Source organism: Myotis brandtii, unplaced genomic scaffold (assembly GCF_000412655.1).
Source record: "Myotis brandtii unplaced genomic scaffold, ASM41265v1 scaffold32, whole genome shotgun sequence".
NCBI classification, from domain to species: Eukaryota; Metazoa; Chordata; class Mammalia; order Chiroptera; family Vespertilionidae; genus Myotis; species Myotis brandtii.
In genome coordinates, this window is record NW_005362269.1 from 6,420,531 (window position 1) to 6,442,572 (window position 22,042).

Genomic DNA, 22,042 nt, shown 5'->3' on the forward strand with positions numbered 1-22,042 from the left:
TCAAAAACAGTCCCTCAAAAGACACACACACACACACACACACACACACACACACACATAGGGAACAATACTTTTCAAAAGCATGCAGATCATAAAAGGCAAAGAAAGACTGAAAACTACTAGAGATTGGAAAAGACTAAATGCAAAGTGGGGTCATGATTGAATTCCAGAGCAACAAAAAGCACCTTTGTGGACAAACTGGGGAAATTCAAATAAGGTCTGTCGTTGAGTTAATAGCATTGTGCCGACGTTAATTTCCTACTTTTGACAATTATGCCATGGTTATGTAAGAGGTTAACGTTGGTTAAACCGGGTCAGGGGTATGCAGGAACTCTGCTGTTTTCACTTTTGTGTAAGTCTAAAATTATTTCCAAATAGAAAGGTGTTTGCTTGTTCTTAAGTGGACAAAGGACTTTTTTAAAAAGTAGAGCTCCAGAATCAGAAAAACCAGTGGGTGCAGTCCTGACCCTGCCTCTTACTGGCTGGGTGATCTTGGCAAGTCATTTATCTTCTATAAGCCTGTTTCCCTACCTACACTGTGGAGCAGAGATTAGCATTCACCTCATGGTGTTGTTGCAAGGACAAAACGAGCCAGTCTGGAAAGAGCTTTGCATAGTTCATTGCACTTCATAAATAAATAGGCCTGTGGGGAAAAACAGAGGAGAGGAACACAGGGATCTGGAGCTGCAGTGAAATGTTCTCGGGTGAATTTTCAACAACGTTTCCTAAGAGGACTTGATCCAGCTGCCCACCTCAGCCCAGGTCCCTTACGGGAAGAGACTGTCATGTAGCATGCCTCCTTCCAGGACATCTATTTTAAGAAATAGATTTTTCTTTGTTTATGCCAAAATGTTAGCAGTGATTATCTCCAAGTAGTAGGACTTTTGTTTTCATCTTTTTTTAAAAATCTATCTGTATCTTCCAGTTTTCCAGTAATGAATGAGCGTAGGGTGGGAAAACTGGTTTGGGGTGTTGCGTGGGTGTGCATGGCCCAGCCCTTGAAAGGCACTGACTGCTCTTTGAGCCGAGAACAAAACAAGCATGAAAGCCGGTGTTTACCGGGTGAGGATGATGGCCCCCAGGAGAGCAGCCACTGCCCCTGAAGCCCTTGAAGAGGAGGCCCCAGGGACCCTCCCCCCTATGGGGTCAGGAGGCCCCCCTCACCTCCGCTGAGAGGCTTCTGCCTCTTCTGAAAAACAAACCCAGGAATGCGCTGCCCTCAGCCCTTCCCTCCACCTAGAAACTCCTATCTGGATGGGGAGGCAGCCTGATGCCGAGTTGGGAGGCTGCAAACATTTCCTGTCAGTCACCATCCTCCTACGCAGCTCAGTAAATAGATGCTCCAAGAGAGCTGTGAAAAGCTGAAGCTGACCCCGGCCAGTGCCAGTGTGGCTCAGTGATTGAGCATTGACCTGGGAACCAGGAGGTCATGGTTCCGTTCCTGGTCAGGGCACATGCCCAGGTTGCAGGCTCGAACCTGGGTCATGTAGGAGGCAGCAGATCAATGATTCTCTCTCATCATTATTGTTTCTATCTCTCCTCCCTTCCTCTCTGAAACCAATACAAATGTGTTTTAAAAAAAACAAACAACACTGCAGCTGAGAGCTGGCAGCCTGAGGCTGCAGAACATATTTGAAATTTTGAGCCAACATTAAAAATGTGGAAGAACACAAGTAAATGTGCAGAAGCTCTGGCAGCACCAGCCCAGCCCTCCCAGCTGGTAACCATTGCCTAGATGTGCCCGGCAGCTGGACTGTGCTGTCAGTTTGCTGCCAGCTCCCCGGACACATCATTCATGGATCTGACCTACCAGCTCTCACTGACCCTGGGTTCAAGAATCCAGATCTTCTTGCCTCCCTGGGGCCACAGAGCTGGTCCCCAGGCCCATGTGGCTGACACTCGGGTTTCTGGTTGCCCTTGAAGAGCTCTTCCCGTACTTCACAGAATTGCCCATTTGGGTATTTTATTTCCTCAGTAAACCAACTGTACTGTGGAATGCTGACATCCTCTCTGAAGGTGCCTGAACCACTCACGTGCCTTTTAAACCCTCTGCACCGAGCCCTGCATCTGTCCCACAGGCAGGGGCCCTCCTGAGGGAAGCCGGGAGAACACGGCTGATGCAAGACCACAGTTGGGATTATGTCACAAAGAAACACCCTTGTGCTGCTGCACGGCAGGCGCTGGACCTCCACTTCCAGCAGCCCCCACTTCCACTCGCCTGGTCTCCCTTGTCAACACTGACACGCATTCCTGAGACCGTGAAGAGCACAGAACAGCAGGACAGGAGTGGTTCCCCGCTTTCCTATCTGCAGCTATCTTCCCCATAGTGGGACGACTCGTGGATCTTAGAAATGTACTCCTTAGCGGTTAATCTTTTTATTGTTATTTTGGTGTGTTTTTTTACCCAAGTGAATTGAAACCAAGATGAGGTCCAGCTAGTTGGGCCAAGAGAAGAAGCAGAGAGCTGATCTGTGTGTCGGCACTCCTCTGCCTCACGGTGCACAGGGACTGGACTCTTACTCTTCCAGCTGCCACTCCAGAATTGGAATCCAGATGTTGACCTATTTTTGAGAAGTGGCAGGATCTGCTCTCACTCAGCCCCTTTCCGACGCCACAATCAGATGGAGTTTAGCAGCTTCGCCTTTCTCTGGGCTGGGCGCTCCGATTTGCCACAGAACCCAGCCCCATGACTCCCTCCTGCCCCGCTTGGCCCACTTACCTGACCTGCAGCCATTTACGTTTGCACGCTGTGATCCAGGTCTGTGCCCCCAGTTTAGAGCCACAGAATCTGAGTTTCAGAGAGGCTAAGCTCCAAGATGGGAGGCGTGGCCTGGGGCCTCCACCTGACCACACACGGGACCCCGACCAGGGTTCAGGGGGCCTTGTGGCCGATGAGAACGAAATAGAGTCTCTGGTGTGGGGCTGCCTCCGGTGACCACAGATGATTAAACTGCATCTAACTGTCCCACCTCCGGGCTGCACTCTGGTGAACTGCCCTTCTGATGTTCTCTTTGCTTTTATGTTTTAAGATCATCTCTATTTTCAGAGGGCTTTCTTAGCCATGATTTCCAGGCAGCTATCTGTGTCACAGGGGCCAAGCACACACGATTTGGAGTCTGAAGACCTGGATTCACATCCTAAGCCCCATTACATATGTCCTGTGTGACCTTGGGCAAGTTACTTCACCCGCTGGGTCTCAGTTCCCCCTCTATGAAGGGAAGTGGAGGCGGCCTTCTCTCTCTCTCTCTCTCTCTCTCTCTCTCTCTCTCTATCTCTATCTCTCTTAGCATGAGACTGTGCTCTGATGCTTTCCAATGGCAATGTGATAAGGGACTAAATGAGCCCGAAGGGTTCACTCCCCTTTCACTCCTCAGCAAATGCAGTGCCCTGTTGTGTCTGGGTAGTATCCCCTCTGCTCCCGTTCTCTGCCCAAAGGTGGGATTCCAACAGTCGGCCCACAGCTCACTCAGGTCCCTGGTCATTGTGGCCAGCAGCAGGTTGCTCATCCACAGCTTGCAGCCACACCTGTGTGACTGAGGTACCTACAGCCCAAAGTAGGGGACGATCTGCTCCCAGCTGTTTTCAGAATCTCTATAGGTGTTTCACAGGGTTAAGAATGTGGACTTTGCAGCCCCGTTTCCCGGATTTGAAGCTAAGTTACTTCACTTCTCAAAGCTTCAGTTTCTATATGTGCAAAGTGAGGCAGCAATAATACTGACTTCATAGGGGGGTTGAGCATTAAATGCATTAACACATATAAAGTGCTTAAAATACTGCTTGGCACATGTTAGGTTGAACCCTATGAAATTACTCATATTTGATGGTGTTTGACCTAAAATATCAGTAGCTTCGTGTGATCTGACCTAATCGTAAGCACCTAGTATGCTTGATGCATGCAGGGCAGACATGTATCCTCTGGTGACAGCCAGTCACAGCTTCCTTTTACGTTACCTGTGTCCTTGAGGTCCAGGCTTTTTCTCACAGATGGAATCTGGAGAGCAAGCAATAAGCACCTAGTATGCTTGCTTAATGCAGGACAGACTGGTGATAGCCAGTCACAGCTACCTGTGACCTTGAGGTTCAGGCTTTTTCTCACAGATGGAATCTGGAGAGCAAGCAGGCATGCTTTGTACCCAGAGGGGAGCAGACAGGTATTTGCACGTGACCTGGTCCCCTTCCTGGGACAGGCATGCAGCCTGGGCAATAGCTGTCAATCAATTCCTTCCCCTCAGAACAAGGGAACATTGTCACATGCCACTGCTGGGGTCCTGGTCCCCATGCCAGCAGTTGGGAGGTTGTGTGAGGGGCTCTCGCCTGTGTGACAGAAATGGGTCAGACCAAGTGGTGCACACCTGTAAGGTATGTGTGCGTCCTCAGCAGCTGCGGTTCTCTCTCGGCCAGGAGCTGGAGTGGCTGCTGGAGATCAACCGGCTCACGCACCGACTGCTGTGCAAGCACATGACCCTGGACAGCTTCGACGCCATGTTCCGGGAGGCCAACCACAACGTGTCCGCCCCCTACGGCCGCATCACCCTGCATGTCTTCTGGGAGCTGAACTTCGACTTCCTCCCCAACTACTGCTACAACGGATCCACCAACCGGTAAGGAGTCCCTGTCGGAGGGGGCGGGGCGAACTGGGGCCCAGGGAGCAGCCAGCTGCCTCCTCCAAACTAGGCCGAGCCCAGGGGTCCGCTCGTCCCTGCCGCAGGCATCTCACAGGGCCCCTCCTGGGTGCAGGCTCTGTCCTGATGCCTTCCTGCCTCTTGGAGCCTTCAGGCCAGATCAAACAATCACACAGTCTGTGAAACGATGTATCACACAGTAAATGTGTTATGATAAGCGGTGAACGTGGAGATGGAAGAAAGCCCACGGAGCCACGAGAGAACAGCCCCACCTGATCCAGTCCGGGGAGCCATGCACACCTCAGGAGAGGCTTCCTCCTCTGAGCAGGCAGGCATGCTTGAGTTGCAGTGCGGAGGATGAGTAGGCAAAAATAAAGCAAAAAGGCAGAAGAGTATTCCAGGCAAAGTTCCTAAGGAGCCAGGGAGCTGGTAAGGGTGGAGCAGGTGGGATGGGGAGTGGTGCCATGAAAGATGCGGCAGGATGCAGGAGGAAGCAGGACCAGACTGGACTGCTCCGCAGACCACATTAGGATCGAGCGTTTATGAACCTTTAAGGAAGGGAAGTGACATGATCAGATGGTACTTTTGTGAGGACATATGGGAATGTATGTGTGCAAACAGGCATATGTGTGCAGAGCACACACACGCATGGCAAAGTGGAGCATGTCTCCTGCAGGTGACCTCAGCCCTGGGCCAGGCACCAAGGTAGAAACAAGACCTAATCCCTTATCCCCACAGAGGTTCAAAACCTGGTGGAAGAGGTGAGAGGTATTCACTTCAAAATAAGTATGTAAGGATGAGCAAAACTGTGCACAGGTCCTCTCAGTATCCTCAGGACTGGCATTCAGTAAGCATGTGCTGAGTGACTGGGAGGTCTGGGAGGAATCCACCGATGCTCCTGAACCCACGCACTTAGCAAGACGCACTTCCTGTTCTCTGAAGATTTGGGACCTTTAATCTTCTTGAGCAAAAGTCTACAAACCCTGGCCCACAAGCCAGAACCAGTTCCCTGCTATTTTTGTACAGCCCACGAGCTAAGAATGGTATTGATGTTTTTAAATGGTGAGGGAGATGGGGAATCCAAAGAAGAATCCTCATGTGTTGGCAAGTGGAAAGTATTTGAAATTCATAGGAACTCAGCCACGCTCATTCATTTACTGTTATTTACGGGAGCTTTCCTGCGACCAGCAGAGCAGATTTATTTGCAGCAGAGACCATCTGGCTGGCAAAGTTGAAAATATTTGCTGCCTGGGCCTTTACAGAAAGAGTTTGCAGAACCCTGCTCTGGGGAAACCCAACATGGGCGTGGGGAGGTGGAGAGGTGGGGCCCTGGAGAAGGCCATTCTCGGGCCCAGCCCACTGTTCTGAGCAGCCACAGGCCCCACATCAAGCCTGTGAGTCTGGACCTCAACTTTCCCATCTTTGGGGAGGAGGCAGTGGTTGGATGGGAGTACGTCAGAGGCACCCACTTAAGAAGTGGTGTGGTTGCACCTGGTCAGGAAGGGCTCCCACTACATCACGTCCCCTGAAGAATATCAGGACTCGGTTAACTCCTGCCCCATCTTTCCTCTCCTAGTTTTGTCCGAACTGCCATTCCTTTCACCCAAGAACCGCAAAGAGATAAACCCGCCAACGTCCAGCCTTATTACCTCTATGGGTCCAAGGTGAGTCGTCTTACCCGGGTCCTACCTCTAAAGGGGCTAGTGAGCAAAAGCAAATAGAAAAGTATTCCCCGAAAGAGAAAAGCAAGGAGTGGAGAAAAGGAGGCAGCAGTGAGATCCAGGCGGAAACGACTGTGAGTTTATTCATCTTTATTAGTTCACAACTAGCAGGGATGGAGGTGAATTCCAGCCAGGGGCTGGATCCTGCGCGGGAACGTTTTGGGGAGGGGAGCGGGCAGTGCATGCATGGGGTTTCTCGTCTTGGCGTTTGCCCTCGCCTCCTGTTTCTCGGCTGATTCAAGGTGGCATCGTCCTGGGATTCTGGGGGTTGTGCTCTATCGATTTAAGGGGTTCGCAGGCAGGAAGCAGTTGGGAAGGGGAAGCTTTGACTGGAGCTAGAACTGAGCAGCTTTGTTCACAAGCACCCATCCTGACGCTACACATTCCCAGTGGTGCCTGTGCTAGACCTTCCGTCCACTGCCATGCGTTGGACAGACATTTATTCAACATCCAGGAAAGGCCAGACACTGGGCTGGGTTTTACATGCTGGGGGTGTAATAGAGATTGAAGCAGACGTCACCGCTGCCCTCCTCAAGTTCAAGTTCCACCTCATGGTGACGACAGGGAGCAACGTTCACAGTCTCCCCATCATGACGGATGGAGGAGATTCGCTTCTTACCCCGGGTGGTTAAGGGAGGACTGAAGAATGCCACTGAAGCGGTGAGGTGTGTCAACAACAAATAAAATGGCCACCTTTGACCCCATTTTCCGATGAGCTTAGAAGAGGAACCGACTGGATAAACATGGCCTTGTTAGGAAAGGTGGTCCTCTGGGCCCGGGAGCCCTGGGTTAGGAAGGGTGGTGAACCCAGATGCACTCCCCCCAGTCGGGCCTAGAGGTGGGGCTTAGAAGGGCTCAGGGCGGTGCTAGGAGGTGTCTTCTCCGGAACAGGCAGTCTGGTCCAGGCAACGTTCTCATCGCGACGCCGACTCACAGCATTTTAGATGGTTCACAGCCACAGCATTAAATCCCAGGGACTCACAAAGTAAGAACACCTCCCTTTCCACTTCTCTTTCAAACCTCGTTGGTTATATCGAGGAGACAGACTTGATGTTGGTGCTAATAGGTCTTTCGTACTTCAATGCTTACTAATCTCCCCTTTTATCGAAGAATAGAAAGCAGGCTTTAAACTTGGAGTCTTTAGTAGGCAGTAGTATCTAGGTCAGATTTATTATTTTGTTTTCGTTCTATTTATCCTTATGTCTCTTCTCTTTATGGCGGGAGGGTGCCGGTATTCATGTTTGGATTCATGTGCAGCTTCCTTTTAAAATAAGTTTAAGTTTTAAAACATGAGTCAATTTAAAACTATTTGCTGAGAACTGTAAAGAATTTAAAACTATTTGCTGAGAACAGTAAAGATGGTATTTGGCTTAAAAAACAAAACAAAAGTAATGTCCGAGGTGGTATGTGATTGCCTGAAAGTTGGAAAACAGGCTGGGGTGAGCCTTCGTCCACTCTTCCAAAACAGCCTTCCCAAAGCAGAGGCTGGGCTTCGGCCTGAAGCTGACTGGCTGCGTAGCTCAGCGAGCCCGTCTTCACCTCCACAGCTCCCCTGAAGTCCTGTGTTTTGTCAAGTCATGCACATTTCACTTTCTACATTGTAAGGTATTCACATTTGTTTTCATGTTAAAATAGGTTTTTATATTTCTAACTGCACCAGCCCCCACTGGGCCCCCCCACCCCCCGAGAGGCCATGCTTCTCCCGGAGCACAGCATGGGGATGAGTCCTCGGGCTTGAGGAGTGTGGTCGCTGAGCCAGGTGATCCACAAGAACACTGAATTTGCGGGGAGACATGGAAAGTCTATGGACACATTTTTACAAAGGAACTCCTGTGTGGAGGGCTTGATGCCACAGATTGGGGGCTGCCTCCTCCCCACCTCTCACCCCTCAAAATGAGGCAGAATGCCAGGTTGGCCACCACCCTCCCTCTGGGGGGCACCTGCGTCGGGGGCATCTGGGTCGTCTTCGGCATCTGCACCAGCTGCAGCTGCGGCGTCGGCTGCGGCTTCGGCCTCCGGTTCCACTCCAGCTCCTGAATCTCTGCGTGGCATTTCCACCAGGGGGACCCCCTGCTGGTCTTCCTCATCCTGATCAGGAGCCGGGCCATCCCGCGGCCATCTCACCAACCCATTGGCTTCCATTAGGTGGGGCTCTCTGTAAGACCAGCGTGGCACATGGCAGCGGATGCACCAGTACTGGAGGCAGATGAAAGCAAGCACAGCTGTGAAGCAGGCCAGCAGAATGGCCAGCAGAACCCACAGGGAGAGCTGGGGGTTTACCAGGTAGCCTCTGGGAACCAGCGGGTTCTTATCCGGGGTGTAGAACATGGTGCAGTGATGCTTGTGGGGGTAGGTAATCTTCTTGCAGCTGACGCACAGGAAGTAGAAAGTGGAAGGGGCGAGGTGCTCGAGGGCCACCCTGCTGACGGTTCGAGGCACCTTCTCCTCATAGTGGAAGCTGTTGCGAATGTAGCCGGTGAAGATGTTGTTCCAGTTGGCCCTGTACATAACATTGTAATGGTCCTCCTGGCAGGGCTCCAAGGGCTTCCAGGAAACGATGGCTCTCGAAGAAGAAAGGTTCCACACCTCGATTTCCATCCTGATCCTGCAACCAGAATCAGAGTGAAGAGTGACTTCCCCTAAATTATTTAGTTATGATCATCACAGCCACTCTTTATGGAGCATTCGAGATGGAGACTAATATTACCCCCATTTTACAAAGAAAATGGAGGCCAAGAGGCAACGTTACTCAGCTAGGCATAGCTAAACAATGGCAGGACAGACGTCCCATCAGGGCTCTCTCATGCCAAAGCTGGTGGCCTTCAGACCTAAAAAGGATGGGCCCACATTCCCCAGTCCCGTCCTGCCCTGGCTCGGATCCTTTACCTACAACGTTGTGCCCAAGCCTTAAAAACAAGAAGAAAAAAGGCAACGAAAGGAGGAATCAGGACCACCTCAGAGTCCCTGCGTTAGTCACCACAGGTCTGAGACCTGCAAGCCAGGCAGGTATTTCACCTAAATTTCCCTTCTGGACCTCTTGCATCTTCTCTAAGTGCTGGTAGCTCCACCATCTAGAACATTCTGCCTCCCAGTTCTGTTGCCCATGGCGAGAGATTTGTTTTGTCACTCATTGGCGGCTCGTTTCTCCCGAAAGCCTCTGCTCTTGTTGTGTTTGTTTTATCAAAGCCAAAGGTACCCAGGAAATAGTTTCATAGATCGATACAATCAGCTGCTAATACCAGCACAGCTGCTACTCTTTATTACTACTGGGACCATGAGTGTTAATAATGGTAATAACCATCAGTTAGCAAGCCATTGCCCTCTCGCAGCTCTTGCTAGCTGTTCAACCTACAGTAACAAGTTCCCTTTATTCGTCATCACACCCTCTGAGCTAGATTTCCATTCTACAGATGAGCAATCTGAGGTGACTCAGCTAATAGGAACCAGCCTCAAAGCCACTTCACCGCTGGATATTCAGAGCAAGGTTGCTGGGTTTAGTAATAGAATGTTACTGCGACAGGAGATGATGGTGCTAGGACCCGTTGCTGTTTTACCAGACAAATCCAGCGAGCTGTCTTCAGATTGCCAGCCCTCTGGCTTTGGGAAGGGAGCGCCATCCTCAAGCCTTTTCGTTTCTTTTTCATTCTGCGTATTTCCCCCTCACTCAATTTCCCCTCATCGAAAATCCAGGGGCAGCCATATTCAACCTGCGTATGTTGACGTATAGGTCTCCCCCTGCTCTGTCCTCTGCTCCTCCTCTCCCATGAAATACGGATGGTTTTGTTTCAGGTTGCAGTGACACAGTCAGAAAACAATCCGATTTTAACTAGAATTGGAAATTAAGCCAGACTGGCTTCCAGGAGGAGCTGCTCTCCTCCCTGCCTCCCCACCCGCCCCCCTCCCGCTTCTGTTTTCCTGCCCGTGTTCCTAGAGGGGGTGAGCTGCAGAAAGACGCATCGCATCAAGTGCTTTCGCAGTCCTTGTTTTCCTTCTCTAAGGATGACAGTGAACTGAAATGCTCAGGAAGGGGAGTCGTTCCTTTCTATGGAAATTTCCTCCCAGGAAAATGGGGCATGAAAGGGACGAAACAGGTGTGTGTGCTCAGATCCCTCCAGGGGAGGTCATTGCGAAGGAGACTGACTATGTACGCTCCCTCTCATGCACACCCATCCACGCCACCCAGCACCCCACACATCCCTGTAAATACACCTCCGACCACAGTGAAAGAGCTTAATTCATGATTAAGGACATAGAAGCAATGGCCCTCGTAAATTGCTTCCACCAGGGGTGATTAGCAATCCCTTTCTTGTCGTGAATCTTCTCCCCTGTTTGCCTCCCCTCTGCAGCAGGCTGTCTTTGCAGACTGAGTTCCCCACAGCAGACATTTTTAAGAGCTTTCTGTCAAGATGCTAACAGCATCCTCAGCTTTTAGGACCAAATCTGCCTCCCTTAATTTTTCTTCCTCTGCTTCTGTTTGGAAACACCCCCACCCCCCACCCCCTGTGCGTAGCTATGTATATTACCATTGCCTGGCCCTCCTCCAAGCTGAGTAGGAAAGGAAAAGCCATTTCCATTTCCAAGAAGAGCCGTTTTCCCTCTTACCTGATGCTTGTGTGCTGATGCCAGTTAGAGCGTAGCCTTCAGAGGCAGGATGGACCCGAGCTAAGGAAATGGTGCCTTTCCCCCTCTCCTCTGGGCTCTCCTTGATGTCTCTCTCGCCACTGTCTGAGTAATCCCACTGCCGCCCCCAACGCTCACACTATTCATTTCTTCAGATCAGCATCATTCACCATGGCAACCAGCAGGCATAAGTACGCAGGATGCTTTCGGGACCAGTCTGGAAAGGCTTTTGTCCAATAAGAGGAGCTCTTGTTTATTTGGGGAGGGAAAAAAAAGGCAAACAAATCTGATCCTCAGAGTGGTATTCTTCCAAGGCTCCTAAATTTTCTAATTAGCTCGGGGTTTTTTGTGTTCTTTTTGTTTGGTTGTTTTGTGGGGTTTTTTTGGGGGGGGGGTTGCCACATCTAGATACCCTTTGGACAATGATTTCGAATGCAAAGATGCCCTTCTCTATTATTCCACAACTAAAACAGTGATTTCATCTCCCTCCCACCTCACCTCACTCCCACCTCTACATCCTATCCCACCTCTGCAGTCTCTTCTTCATTCTGGTCTCCTGTGGCATTACCTGGGTATATGACACAGGTCAAGAGTCTTTTATTCTCTGGGCCTCAGTTCTATCATCTGTAAAGCTGTGGGCATGGGCTACATTGGGTGGCAGATAGAAAACATGGGTCCTACCCCTGTCCAGTCCTGAACCTGTGTCAGGCTTACTAAACCATCGTGGTTCTTGTCCTGGGTTGGTTTGAATGTCCCTGCAAAATTCAGGTCCACACAGAACCTCAGAATGTGACCTTATTTGGAAATAGGGTCTTTGAGGAATTAGTTAGGGATCTCAACATGATCTTATACTGGATGTAGAGGGAGTCCCAAACCCAATGACTGGTGTCTTTCGGAGGAAGAGGAGAGGGAGATATACACACAGAGAGACACCACAGGAAGAAGCTATGTAAAGACAGAAGCAGAGAGTGGAGTGATGCCGCCATAAACCAGGGAACGCAGGGGTCACCAGCAGCTGGAAGGTGCAAGGAAGGATTCCCCCCCGGAGCCTTCAGAGGCAGCGTGGCCCTGCTGACTCCTTGATTTCAGGCTTCTGGCCTTCAGAACTGTGAGAGATGTGAGACTTCTATTGTTTTAACCCACCACATTTGTGGTAATTTGTTACAGCAGCCACACAGAACTAATACAGAGCTCCTCCCATTGGGACTCAGAAACACAGCCTCAGAGTCCTTCTTAACACAACCCTCCCAAGAAACTGCTATCAGTCAATCATTTGGAATCGACACCAGAAACCCTTTACTACTCCTGGGTTGGATGTTCACCAGAGTTCCTTTTCTTTAAAGAATCCTGACTTTGCTTCCTTGCCCTTTTTCATTTCCCTGCCTCTGAGCTTCCATCCCCTTCTTTTCCCCCCACCTTAAAAGAATACATTACCACTGTTCTGTTGGAGAGATCAGAGGGCAGGCTGAAACAGAGAATGCAGTTCTGTCATCTTAAAGCCACTGAGCCCGAGGTAACCTGTTACAGCAACCCTCGCTCAGATAGATGGGAACCTGAGTTATTTACACAAATTATGTGTTGTTAAAAGTCAGCTTTTTTCTTCTCAGTTGTTGGCCAAAGTAGCCAAGTGCGCCCCTGAAGGTTTCCTTGTGATTCATGTTAGGGATAATCAAAAAATCGCAAAGAGTTGCCTGGTGAGTCACAGAAACCACCCCCACCCCCACCAAAACCCATCCCCCGCCCCCAGCCAGTGGTCTGTGTGAGGTGTGGAGTCGTTTTCTCCAGCGTCTCTTGGTTAGCCGTGCTCTGTGGCTTTCCCGTGGCCTTGGTTAGCTGTGCTGTGTGGCTTTCCTGTGGCTTCGGTCCTCCCAGGGGCCTGTCACAATCTGCTGTAATTCTTGCTAATGGTAACTCCCCACAGAGTGCGAAGGCATCGTCTCCACAGAAAGGCCAGTGTGCTAGTCTGCAGGTGCCTTTTGAAAAGGTTATTTTAAGGGGAATAAAAATACCAATTAAGGAGCCTGTGGAGTGATAAAATAGAACTCAAGCCTTTGCCACAGAAAAGGGGAATTTCTTTTTAATGCTTCTGGCTGCCATTTTGAACACTGAGCATTTTATTGAGAAGTTGAGATGCTCAGAATATGAGGCCTTACAAGTCCTTTGGCTTCATGGATCCCGAGAGAAGGGACCTCATTCCTCGGGCCATGGCGGAACCTGGGGTGGAAACCGAGTCCCTGGCCGGGGCTTGGCCTGCTCCTTTGGGCACCACCATTCACCAGCATCCAGGGCAGCCAGTGCCGCGCTCGGTGAGTGAGGTCAGTGTCCCAGGAGATCACATCCCAGCCACGTGCACCCTGGCTCACCTTCAGGGAGGCCCATCTGCCGTGTGTCCACGTAGTAGGCTCTGCCACGTGGATAGGCCAGGCTGTGTACACCAGATATAAATCACTGCCTGAGGAAATCAGCCAGGAGTGGGGTTCCTGTGCCCTTCCTGAAGGTGGCAGTAAAGGGTCCAAAACAGATTGGCACCCAGGGCTCAGAGTGCAGGCCCTGACCCCTCCCAGGCTGGGCTCACATCCGACCTGTGTGGCCTTGGATGAGTTCCTTGACTTTTCATACCTTGGGGAACTCTTGTGTAAAATGCAAATGTCAATAATGCCTGCCTTAGAGTGTGGTAGCAGCGAGATGAACCCCTCTCTACAAAGTGCTGGCTCAGGAAGAGTAGCAGTGATTACTAAGAAGAGGTCAGCGGGTCAGAGCCATTTCCTGAGTTGGTTAGTCCACAGGCTGCAATGGGCAAGGTTTGTACCCTGCATGATGCTACTTTCCCTCAGGCGTCTGGAGGCCAAGTGCACCTGCCTGAGCCTGAGGACTCTCACTTCAGGTCAGGGTTGATGTTAAAGGTAAAAAAGCTTCATCAACTGATTAGTAATTAAAATTAGCACATGAGCCCAAACTTTCAAAGTATATTATCTAAGCAAAGTAAATGATATAGAATATATCATACAGCTACCTTCCAAGTGCTGCAGATTGGGGCACAAATCATTCTTTCAATTATACCAGTGATTTCCGGATCATTTTTTAGTCTTTAGAAAGTATTGGTGTGGTCGTCACTGGCTACATGATGCCCCACGGCATGTTTTGACCTCAGGGAAATGTATTCTAGTCCTGCAATGCCTTCCCCATTCAGTCATCGTCCTGAGGGGCTTTGCTGTAGCAACCAGCTGGGTCCATACCTGGGCGCAACCTCTTACCACGTGGCCTGAACTGGGGAGTCTGCCTCGGCCCCGCTGACAACACCACCAGCAGTGCCACCCACTTTGCTGCTGCCACCCCTACTTGTGTCTGCGTGGTTACACTCCCAGGCTACACGTTATTTATTCACCATCTAGAGAATTCCTTGATTTTGGCAATTTATACATATAACAGAATATCATCTTGTATTCCCCCTCAGGCAAGTCACCTCACTTAGATTCCTCCTCTGCTAAATGGGGATGGTTGCACCTGCCTCACCTGGTGCCGTAGGTTGGTAATGGCCCCCAGAGATGTCAGACCCTGGTCCTGGGACCTGGGAATGTTACTTGATTTGGATAAAGGGCTTTGCAGAGGTGACTAAGTGAAGGATCGTATGGTAGGAAGGTTATCCTGGGTTAGCAGGATGAATCCTAAATGCCATCACAAATGTCCTTATAAGAGGGAGGTTTGCCTGGCCGGCTCAATGGTTGAGCATAGACGTATGAACCAGGAGGTCAGGATTCGATTCCAGGTCAGGGCACATGCCCAGGTTGTGGGCTCAATCCCCAGTGGATGTTGTACAGGAGGCAGCCAATCAATGATTCTCCTCATCATTGATGTTTCTATCTCTCTCTCCCTCTCCCTTCCTCTCTGAAATAAAAATATGTATTAAAAAAAGAAGGAGGTTACACACATACAGAGGAGAAGACCAGATCTCAGCAGAGACACTGGAAGATTGGAGTGATGCAGCCACAATACAAGGAATGCTGGCTGCCACCAGAGCTGGAAGAAGCAAGGGACAAATTCTTCTCTAGAGAGTCTGGAAGAAGTGTGGCCCTGCTGACCTGATCGTGGCCTAGTGATACTGATTTTGGATGATAGATTCTAGAATTACAAGAGAATAAATTTCTGTCATTGTAAGGCGCCCCCGCCCCCCCTTTGTGGTAATTTGCTACTGTAGCCACAGAATGCACCTGGACAGTTATGAAGAAAGTATTAGCTGAAAACATTCATAAACAGAGAAGCATTATACACATATCCTCATTACTATATTCGATTATGGAAAAAAAAGTAATGACATTGGTTTCCTCTAAAAATTTAGTGTTAGAGGTTTGATATGGTATCTCTGAATAGGAAGGCCAGTTCCAGCTCTCCCTCTTGCCGTCTCCAAAGGACTGACTTTGTCAGACAAGGAAGAGGAGCATCATTTCTTGAAGTCTCTACAGTACCTGCCTTGACTCTTTCAGCCTCTTAGTTGAGAAGACCAACAAGGAACCCAGATGTTGGAGACCCAGCCCTACAGCTCACTAGACGTCAAGAAGGGATGGACAGACAGACACATCCGCACAACCCCATGCCCTAGCAATGGATTTGAACTTGTAACTCAGAAGTTACTAGTTTTTTATGCCTCTTACCTGTGCTCTTCCCTGGTGTTGCTGTTTTATTCGTTTACCTACAGGGATTTCAGAATTTGCAGCTCGCTCTCTGAACCAGATTAGAGAGCTGTGTTTGTGTTGGTGGCTGATAGTATTCAGATTGCTCGAAGAACATTAGAGAAATTATAACTAAAACAGGAAATTAGAAACAGTTTTAATTCCTCTTGGGATCTCTGAAAACAGCAATTGTGATTCCAGAAAGCAGATACAAATTGCTTGCAAATTCAGTTTGCTAAGTAAATAGGCCTCGTTGTTTAAAGTGGCTAGCCCTGTTTACTATCTGGTGAAAGAGGCCCTCTGACTAAAAGGCCATATACCACACTTTAAAATGGCGTAAACAGTAGCTTCTATGTTATGTATGCTTTATCACAATTTTTAAAAGGTCCGTGTACAGATAATATAGTGCCCAGGATCTGCCAGGTCGAACTCGCCATATTTTTTCCCCTCTCCTTAAAATACTGTTTTGCCTTTTTAAAACAATGCACCTCTATGTCACACATTAATAAGATGGCTCTGATTCCTGCATCAGGATAATTTATCTCTTAAGATCTCATAAAATTATTTTGTGCAGTGTGGATGGTGCAAGCTTGTTTAGCTTGATATGAAAAGTGAGCCATCCTAATCGTAATTCATTTCTAAGGTAGGCCCTTCCTTGGGTTGTAACCTGAGTCAGTTAGCAGGACTGGTTCAGTAAAAGAGATTTGGAGCAGTTTCAATGTCTCAAGTCATGTTGCATTCCTGTTTTTCTTTGCCAACCTCAGAAAATGCCCAGGCTCCCATATTCCCACATTTTCTCAATAGGGCCCAGACTCCTACTGAGCCAGCAGGTCAGATGGGTGCCCTCCGGGGGTGTGTGTGCATGTACTTTTGAGCATGTGTGTGCTTCTTCTTGCATGGGCGTGGTGTATTTGGGGGGTGAGGGGTGCTTGTTCACGTAGAAGGATTTGAATTCTGCTCCATTCATGCGGGTCCTTCCTGAGCCTGAGTCATCAACTGAAGCTTAAACTTCTGGTATAGACCAGAATCCAAGACATATAAGAACGTCAACAAGAGGCTGCCTGTCTGCATTGAGCAGGCCTACAAGGGGGATTTTTTAAAACCCTTGTGTGTGGTAAAACAATTCCAAAATTTTCCTCTCTTCTGTCTAGAACTGGGGAGGGCTGTTGAATCCTATATATATTTGTGTGTGTGTGTGTGTGTGCGCGCGCGCGCGCTTGCCAGCAAGTGCTAAGGAAGACTTGGTACTAGAACAGTGATGGCGAACCTATGACACTCGTGTCAGAGGTGACACGCGAACTCATTTTTTTGGTTGATTTTTCTTTGTTAAATGGCATTTAAATATATAAAATAAATATCAAAAATATAAGTCTTTGTTTTACTATGGTTGCAAATATCAAAAAATTTCTATATGTGACACGGCACCAGAGTTAAGTTAGGGTTTTTCAAAATGCTGACACGCCGAGCTCAAACGGTTTGCCATCGCTGTACTAGAAGCTCCTTGGGTGGGGTTAAGAAGACTGCCAGGGAGGATGAGCATCCAGGAAGACCTCGCTGGAGCTTGCACCTCTGAAGGGAGCGTTAATCCCATCTCTTCCAGTGCTCAATCCCAGGCAGGTTCCCTTCCAGCAACCCTGAGCCATGTTTCTCAGCCTCCGCCCAAACACTTGCAGCAGTGAGAGCTCCTACCCACTGCAGTCTGTTGTTGAACAGCTCTCACTTTTATAATGTTGTAAATATTAAGCAAAATCTTCATTTTGGGGTGCATTTCAGCAGCTGGTTCCCAGCTGTGTCCTCTGTGGGACATCCATTGTGTTGTGTAGACTTGTACCCCATGTATGCACCCCCACTCTTTACATTCAGAGCATCATGACTGCTGGGGGGGGGGGGGGATTTGACCGGGACGCTGTATTTCCCTGGTTTACTTACCAAATTATCAAACAAAGCATTAGGAATGGCTGCTATTGCAATGAGTGCTTGCAGAGTGTCAGGCACCGGGGTCAGTGTCTTCTGTCTGTTATCTCATTTAAACCTCCCAATAGCCCTATTGGAAATTGCATTATCTTTACTTAGGGAAAACCAAAGCTAAGGGGGGTTAAGTAATTTGCTCAAGATCATCTAGCTAGTAAATTTATGGACCTGGGATTTGAAGTCAGGGGTGCCCATGCCCGTTTATAACTATAGACTCAGACAAAGCAAAAAAAGAAGTCATAGAATCAGACAGAAGAAATAAAGCAGCTGATTGTTTTTTGCCTCCTCCAGGGATAGCCACTGGAAATCACCCTGCTGCTCAGAAATGCCTTTTATAGGATACTAGAGGCCTGGCGCACAAAATTCGTGCACTCAGGGTGGGGGGGGCGCCTCAGCCCGGCCTGTGCCCTCTCGCAGTCTGGGAGCCCTCGGGGGATGTCTGGCTGCAGGAGAGGCAGGAGAGGCTCCCGCCACCGCAGCTGCACTCGCCAACCGTGGGAGCGCACTGACCACCAGGGGGCATCTCCTGCATTGAGCGTCTGCCCCTTGGTGGTCAGTGCTTGTCATAGCAACTCATTGTTCTGCTGTTCGGTCGATTTGCATATTACCCTTTTATTATATAGGATTTGAAAGGGGATGAAGGAAAAGTGCTCAGAGCTTTACTGGGTTCAGAGGAGGAAATTAAATTAAGGTTGTTGTTTTTTAATCTTTGAAAACAAATGTTGGGAAGTAAATTAGGCCATGATGTAGCCCAGTGGGTTTTTTAATTTACTTTTATATGGACACATAATCGTATATAGTAAAATGCACTTAGTTCCGGCTCCTATAACAAGATTATCATCAACTGGGTGGCTTAAAATTTCTTTATTACCTCAAGGCTGGGAAGTCCAAGATCAAGGTGCCAGTGGATCTGGTGTCTGGTGAAAGCCCGCTTCCTGGTTTGCAGATGGTCTTGTTCTCATTGTATCTCACATCATGGGGATTCGGGGGAGGGGAGGGAAGCTCTGGCGTCTCTTCTTACAAGGGCACTAATCCCATTTATGAAGGCTCCACCCTCATGACTTAATGACCTCCCAAAAGTCCCACACATAGGGGTTAGGATTTCAACATAAGAAGTTGCAAATATCAACTTCTTGTCCATACTAGTAAATGCACAATCATAAGAGTACGTGTAGTTTCATGAGATTTGACAAGTGTATATACATCTGTGTAGTCAACAACCAATGCAACATGTAGGGTATTTCCATCGCCTAGAGAGTTCTCTCATGCCCCTTTCTACTCAGTCTTCTTCCCCTACCAGAGGTAAGCCATGTTGGTTTAGGGTTTGCAATATACTCCTCATCCCTAGCCTCGGAAGCAGGAGAATACAGAATGAGGCTCTGAGAACAGAGCCAGAACTGGGATACACTCATCGAGGGAGAGGGCCCTTCCTAACGTTTTGTGCTCTAGTGCCTCACTCACCCCACCGTGCACCCAGCTCAGTTAGACTGGGTGGCCTATTTTACTCACACAGTAAATGGCCCCCATGATTGGCTGAATCAAACCCAACAATTCATATACTTCCAGGATTTGCCGAACATCGACTTTAGTGAACATCATGCGTTAAGTCAGTTATAGTTCCCACCCTACATAAACGATTTGTGCCCCTTAATACTTAGAAATCCTTAGGAACCGCATACAAGCTATCCACCCGCCAGGTTCAGGCAGAGTTTACTGTGACAGCACATCCGAATGGAGTGCGGAGCTGCTCTTTGTCACTTTCTGAGCCTCCCACATGTAGGCATTAGCTTCCCAAACGAATTGTCATTCAACCTGCTGGATGCGTGGGTGTTCTGCTTCCTCACGAATCCTCGCTGCCAGTGGGTTTCCCAGTTGTGTTCATGTGTCCTTGATAGTAGAGGGCACTATGATCATGATGCGTAGTTTGTAAAGTTTAGAAGAGTTCATCTACACTAAAACATACTTAACCCCAAACCTAGGCTGAACATAATTAAATCTTCCCACCATGGCTCCGGAGGGAGTTGAGACCCTTGCAGTCCTCCAAACGCATCATTACAGTTCCTGGTTCATTCATGTAGGACTTCTCATTAGCCAACTACTAGAGAATTTCAGCTAGTAGACTATCAGGTGTGGTCTCGTATATGCATGGTTTGTGTTCAGGCAAGAAAACTACACTCAGACCTAAGCTTTGGAGTGAGGCCTTATCTAAAAAATGGGTATGGCTTATAATAGAATTCAGTCCCAAAGTCCGCCATTGAAACTAGAGACTAGGAACATGGGCTTTGGAATCTGACCTACCTGGGTGCAGGTCAGGGCTCAGTTACCTGTGAACTGTGTGACCTTGGGCACGCTACTTACCACCCTGAGCCTCAGTTCCCTTCTGTGAAATGGGACTAAGGATTGGCCATGTCCATATGTTTGTGGTGTGGGTTAAATGAGAATGCACATGGAAGGCTTCATGGAGCCTGGCATGAGGTGCTCTGTAAGTGGCAGCATTCGAAACAAAGTCAGTGACAACTCTGGTAACCACAGGAGAGCAATTGAGGGACCTATATTTTGGCCATATATTCTCAGACAGAGATCTTAAAGAGATTCCTCCTATTCATCAAAGGTGTCGTGGGGGTTCTGAGGATATGGAGGTGGCCAGTCAGTGGCCGGGGCCCTAAGGCCCCCACCAACACCCAAACAGAGCAGCTCTGCTTTTGCCTGTTTCACGTTAGTTCCTATGACATCTTTCCTTTGGACGGCTACTCAGAAAGTCACGAAAGCTCTGGTTTGGTCCAGCCCCTCATTTCATAGATGCGGAAACTGATTTACCCAAGCACTCAGCAGAGGTCTCCTGACGCCCAGGCCTGTTCCTTCCCAAGACCCCACCCTGTCATAGACAGAGACAACTAAAGTAGAAGAAAGAAGCCAGTGTTAGCCTCCTATTGTGTTTTCACAGGGTTCTTCCAGCCAGCTTCTAGTACCAAAAATGTCTCTAGAAAAAGAAAGTAGTCATTTCTACCCCCACCCCATAGCTCGGTTTGTAAAACTCCTGGTGTGTGTGTGTGGACAGTTGGGGTAGCAGGAGTCTTTGTAAAAAAGATACTCGTCTGGAAGTTCTTTCTCCTCTTTCCCTGGGGAACCCCTGCTCCATCTAGTGGCCTTTGCTCCGTCCTGTGGCCACTGACCACACCTCTCTCCATGGCCAGCATCTTGCAAACATATTCCCCGGGGCGCCCCAGTGAGAGCACCGGGTGACGTCCTTTCTGTCAGCGATACATCTCCCACCTGGATAGGACGCAGGCCGGTGTCCATTCCGTGCTCAGCCGCTCACCTTGCACATCCTCTCTTTTCCAGCCTCTCAACATCGCCTACAGCCACATCTACAGCTCCTACAGGAACTTCGTGGGGCCCCCTCACTTCAAGACCATCTGCAGACTCCTGGGCTACCAGGGCATCGCCGTGGTCATGGAGGAGCTGCTGAAGATCGTCAAGAGCTTGGTAAGGACGGGCCACACGAGGCCTGGGATGTGCCCCAGCAGGGTTGATAGGAACAAGATCTGCTGTCACCTTTTACCCGGATCTGGAATCAAGACACTTCAGCTGTGTCTGTAGGTAGAGACCTTTCCCCTTATCCCTTGGTTCCTCTTACCTGTTGCTCTGTTACATTTCTGTGATCCTTCTGACTTGTGCTTATGCCTCTCATTGTCTGACCCTGAGCTTATTCCCTGTGCTTCATGACTGAACTCAGCAATCCTGACGTTGACCTTCAGGGTCAGTAAAGATTGCTCGTAGTCCCCTCCTGTGCCATATTGTCTAATTTCTGCATGGTATACCTATGGCCCGGATGCTACCATTTTCACCTCCATGCCCCTAGCAGACATCTTTAATCAGTCACCGTGCTTCTTCCCCTTGGGATTTCTTGCTAAATTCTACTACCAATACTGCACTGGCCTCAAGCCAATCCCTTTATCACCATTCTGTCTCTGCCCCATGTATGGTCATCTGAACCTTCATTTAATTCCCTGGAACACTGTTAAAGCAAGGGTGAAACAAGATTTTCCCGAAAATTTGAACTGATGAAAGAGAAATAAAAAAGTAATGTATAACCATGTCGGGCATGGCAAGCAGGATTCACTGGCTAACTCCAGTTCTCTGGTAGCAGCTGTGTGGAGCCATGAATTATGAACTGTGACGTTCAATACAGAAAATGTGAATTGATTAAAGAAGTCTGCCTTGGACACGGGGGATAAATGTGCTATGGGTTTTCCCTGCTTGAAGAAGAGACTGTCCAGTCTCCACAGTTCCCTGGCCCCATTTCATTTCAGCTGTTAGTCTGGGTCCCATGTAAGCCCCCTACTCCAGGAAGGACAGCATGCCTAGAAACTGCCCTCCTTAAAGTCTATAAGCCCAAGGGGCTAATGATAAAGCTCCCTCTTCTGTCTTATAAAGGCCC

The 22,042-nt window shown here is 49.0% G+C and overlaps 2 protein-coding genes across 2 annotated transcripts in view; one reads left to right on the plus strand and one right to left on the minus strand.

The window, feature by feature from the left end:
* CYFIP2 (cytoplasmic FMR1 interacting protein 2) overlaps nt 1–22,042 on the plus strand; it is a 91,772-nt gene that overhangs the window by 45,262 nt on the left and 24,468 nt on the right. The window contains exons 22-24 of the mRNA XM_014543051.1: nt 4,085–4,601; nt 6,199–6,286; nt 20,944–21,087. Coding sequence (XP_014398537.1) covers nt 4,085–4,601; nt 6,199–6,286; nt 20,944–21,087 — 749 coding nt within the window. The remainder of the gene's footprint in view (nt 1–4,084; nt 4,602–6,198; nt 6,287–20,943; nt 21,088–22,042) is intronic.
* On the minus strand, nt 6,966–11,157 carry FNDC9 (fibronectin type III domain containing 9). Its single transcript, XM_005870540.2, has 2 exons — nt 10,946–11,157; nt 6,966–8,948 (listed from the first exon to the last, which is right to left on the minus strand). The coding sequence occupies exon 2, from the start codon at nt 8,939–8,941 to the stop codon at nt 8,225–8,227; it is 717 nt and encodes a 238-aa protein (XP_005870602.1). The 5' UTR covers nt 8,942–8,948; nt 10,946–11,157; the 3' UTR covers nt 6,966–8,224.